The 3,426-nt window shown below is 47.5% G+C and overlaps 1 protein-coding gene across 1 annotated transcript; it reads left to right on the plus strand.

Annotated features, from left to right (window-relative positions):
• Window positions 1–605: 605 nt before the first annotated feature.
• LOC109748146 (uncharacterized) lies at window positions 606–2,868 on the plus strand. Its single transcript, XM_020307189.3, has one exon. It carries the CDS (start codon window positions 2,037–2,039, stop codon window positions 2,589–2,591), a length of 555 nt encoding a protein of 184 aa, XP_020162778.1. The 5' UTR covers window positions 606–2,036; the 3' UTR covers window positions 2,592–2,868.
• The last annotated feature ends 558 nt before the right edge of the window (window positions 2,869–3,426 follow it).

The raw sequence follows: 3,426 nt of genomic DNA on the forward strand, positions 1-3,426 counted from the left end.
GCAAATGATACAGTGATGATTTTGCCTGCAGTGCCTAGTCAGATCAGACAAATCAACAACCTTTTGAAGCACTATGCTGCTCAGGCTGGGTTAAAATTTAATTATGGAAAATATGTGGTGATTCCTCTTAATGTGAACCCTCAAAATCTGGCTACAATACTTAATGATCTAGGATGTAAATAAGGAAGTTTTCCTTTTACTTATTTGGGTCTGCCTCTGAGTGACCACAGACCAAAACTAGAAGATCTCAATCCCATATGCCAACAAATTGAAAGAAGGTTGAGTGGCTACTCCAGCCTACTTTCTTATGATGGTAAGCTACTCCTAACTAAATTTGTGTTCTCTGCACTGCCTATTTTCTTCATGAGTACTTTGGCTCTTCCTGGAAGCACCATCGAGCAAATAAACAAATATTTGAGGCATTTCTTTTGGACAAAATTTGGCGAAGAACAACAGGGCCCAGCTCTTATTTCCTGAAAGAAGGTATGCCAGCCAAAGGGTCAGGGGGGATTAGGAATTCTGGATAATGCTTTCCATAACAAGCCACTCCCGATGAAGAATCTACACAAGTTTTTCAACAAAGATGATCTGCCATGGGTTAAATTAATCTGGAGCACTTATTATAATACACAGCTTCCAGGGCACAAGATGGAAGGCTCCAGCTGGTGGAAGAGCCATTTAAAGCTCGTTCCACTGTTCAAAGAAAATTACAAAGGTACAATGGGCAATGGACAAACCATCATATTATGGCATGACAAGTGGCTTGATACTACTCTTATCAGCAAATTCCCGGAATTGCATTCCTTTGTTAAAAATGATTTACAGACAGCAGCCACATGGATCTTAGAAGGAAACCCACATCAACTTCTCCACACTCCACTCTCAGAACTAGCATACAGGCAACCGAATGATCTCCAAGGACTAGTGAACATGCATTGGAGTGATCAAAGAAGGGATGAATGGAAGGGCTCTGGGCAAGGTCAACACTACTCTTCAATCAAAATGTATAAAGCTATCTGGCCCAAGAATGAAGGCAATTTCCTGTTCAAATGGATCTGGAAGACTTCTAATAGACTTAGGCATAAGATTTTCTTCTGGCTTCTACTCCATGATAGAGTCAACACCAGAAATTTGCTGAGGAGGAAACATATGCATCTGGACAACTATAATTGTGCCTACTGTAATAAGCAATCCGAAGAAACCTTGAGACATCTTTTCTGGGATTGTACCTTTGCACAAGAATGCTGGGAGTGCATTGTTCCAAACAGCAAACTAGGAATATCAAGCTTGGATGAGATCATGATACTGCACGTTGCACTTCCAAAAGAATTTGCTCTGGATATTATCATACAGGGATGCTGGAGAATTTGGACTCTGAGAAATGGAAAAATCTTTAGACAAGAGGTGCCTATAATTAACTGCTGGAAATATTGGATCAAAGAAGACTTGGCCCTATTGCAACATAGAATCAAAGCAAAGTTTTTGGAAAGTTTCAGGAAATGGAATGCTACATAGATGTTTGTGGAGGATAAATTAGATTTTTCATAACGTTATCATGTTCCCGAGGCTAGGAATTGGAGAAGTACTCCCTCTGCAAACTAATACAAGAGCGTTCAGATCACTAAAGTAGTTATCCAAACGCTCTTATATTAGTTTACGGAGGGAGTAGTTCTTAGTGTTTTATTTTTCTTTTCTTTGTAAATATTTTGTATTCTTGGAGTTAATTAATGGAAAAGTACCGTAGAACAGTTCTACGGTTTCGGCTTAAAAAATCTGTGCAGTATCGTTTACCATGGTAAGCTAGCAATTGCTAATGCATGGTCGGCGCCTGAAACTTGACCATAATTCAAAGTTTAATCCTATTTCGGGCGCCACGCAGCTACGGGCGGGCGGCTGCCGCGCTGTACTTCTCGAGCTCTCACACGCAGATCGACTATATATATTTCCCCACCGCCCGGGCGGAACACCTTCGCTGCCACAGCAAACAAAGACAGCCTGTGAAGCAGCCACACATACAAGCAAACGTTAGTGTGAGCATGCCTACTCTGAACGGCGGGGGCGGGTCCTGCTCACAGGGCGTCGTGGTGTCCCTCGTGTCGGCGCTCGTCTTCTGCGTCCTCGTCGCCACCGTCAGCGCCTGGAAGGCGTTCGCGTTCACAGGCCTGGCGCTGGCCGCCTTGGTCGCCCTCGAGTGCCTCGCGCCCGACAGTTGGCGCGACGGGCGGATGGGCGGCGCGGGCGCCGCCGCCGCCGAGGGCGTGGCTTGGGCCGCATCCCGGCTCGGCGGGCTCGGGAAGGCCGGGATCGAGTCGCTGCCCACGTTCGCGTACGCATCCCGTCGCCCCGTGGCCGGTGGCGACCTCGAGTGCGGGGGCGCCCAGGCCCAGACGTGCTCCGTGTGCCTGGAAGATCTCGGCGACGGCGAGATGGTGCGGCAGCTGCCGACGTGCAAGCACCTCTTCCATGTCGGGTGCATTGACATGTGGCTGCACTCGCACACCACTTGCCCTCTCTGCCGTTGCGACCTCTCGCCACAGCGGACGTGTAACGGCAAGGTGACAGCTGTAGGGATCGAACCGCCTGTTGCTTAGCCCCGTATACAGACAGGACAGTTTTGTGAACGTCAAATAAAGTTTGTTTAGGGCTCGTGTTTCAGGCTGCCCGCCGGTGGTAGGTGGTACTACTAACATGTTTTGTCCTGTTCATAAGTAGTGACAGATCCGACTCTTGAAATATAAGATGAGCCTTGCGCCGTCTAACAATTTCGGAGACTTTTAAGGGGTCATGTTGGTTAATTGACTAGGTGGTCAGAAGTTTAGTAACACCACAGATTTGAACGAAGAGTTGGACATGAGGGTGTCTCTTTCATATGCCTTGAGAAGAGAAGTGGTTACCACCCGCTCCTCCGATGCCAATCTCGCGCGTGTTGTGTTTCGTGAATGAGTCAAGTTGAGCTCAGACCTATGTCACTCGTGCGCTTACGATTAATATTTGCTGGTCAGGACTGGAGAGTCCTCAACAAATGAGCCACGGTATTAGACGTCACCTCACCTATATATTGGAGGCGTCGGCCAACACTAGCCTCCACGTGCACTGCCCACCATCGTTCCAATCCCTGTTGTTGTCTCCTATGCGACTGCTCGTCGCCGTTCGTCTATGTCCACTACATCATCTATGCCCGCGTGACCTCCGTCACCATCATGTCCATCGCCACGGAAGTCAACCGACTTGTTGCTGAGAAGGCCACTGCTGACAAGAAGTGTCACACCACGAGACCGACGTTCCACATGCCTTCCATTTATTTTTGTTGTTCCGTGTGTTTCATTTGTTTGTTGCATTCATCATCGCATCATTCACATTGCATTGGCACTACGTGTCATCTTCCTTTTCAAAACTTGCATTCATTCGCCGCTTCTCCCCGTTGCC

Source organism: Aegilops tauschii, chromosome 6 (assembly GCF_002575655.3).
Source record: "Aegilops tauschii subsp. strangulata cultivar AL8/78 chromosome 6, Aet v6.0, whole genome shotgun sequence".
Taxonomy (NCBI): domain Eukaryota; kingdom Viridiplantae; phylum Streptophyta; class Magnoliopsida; order Poales; family Poaceae; genus Aegilops; species Aegilops tauschii.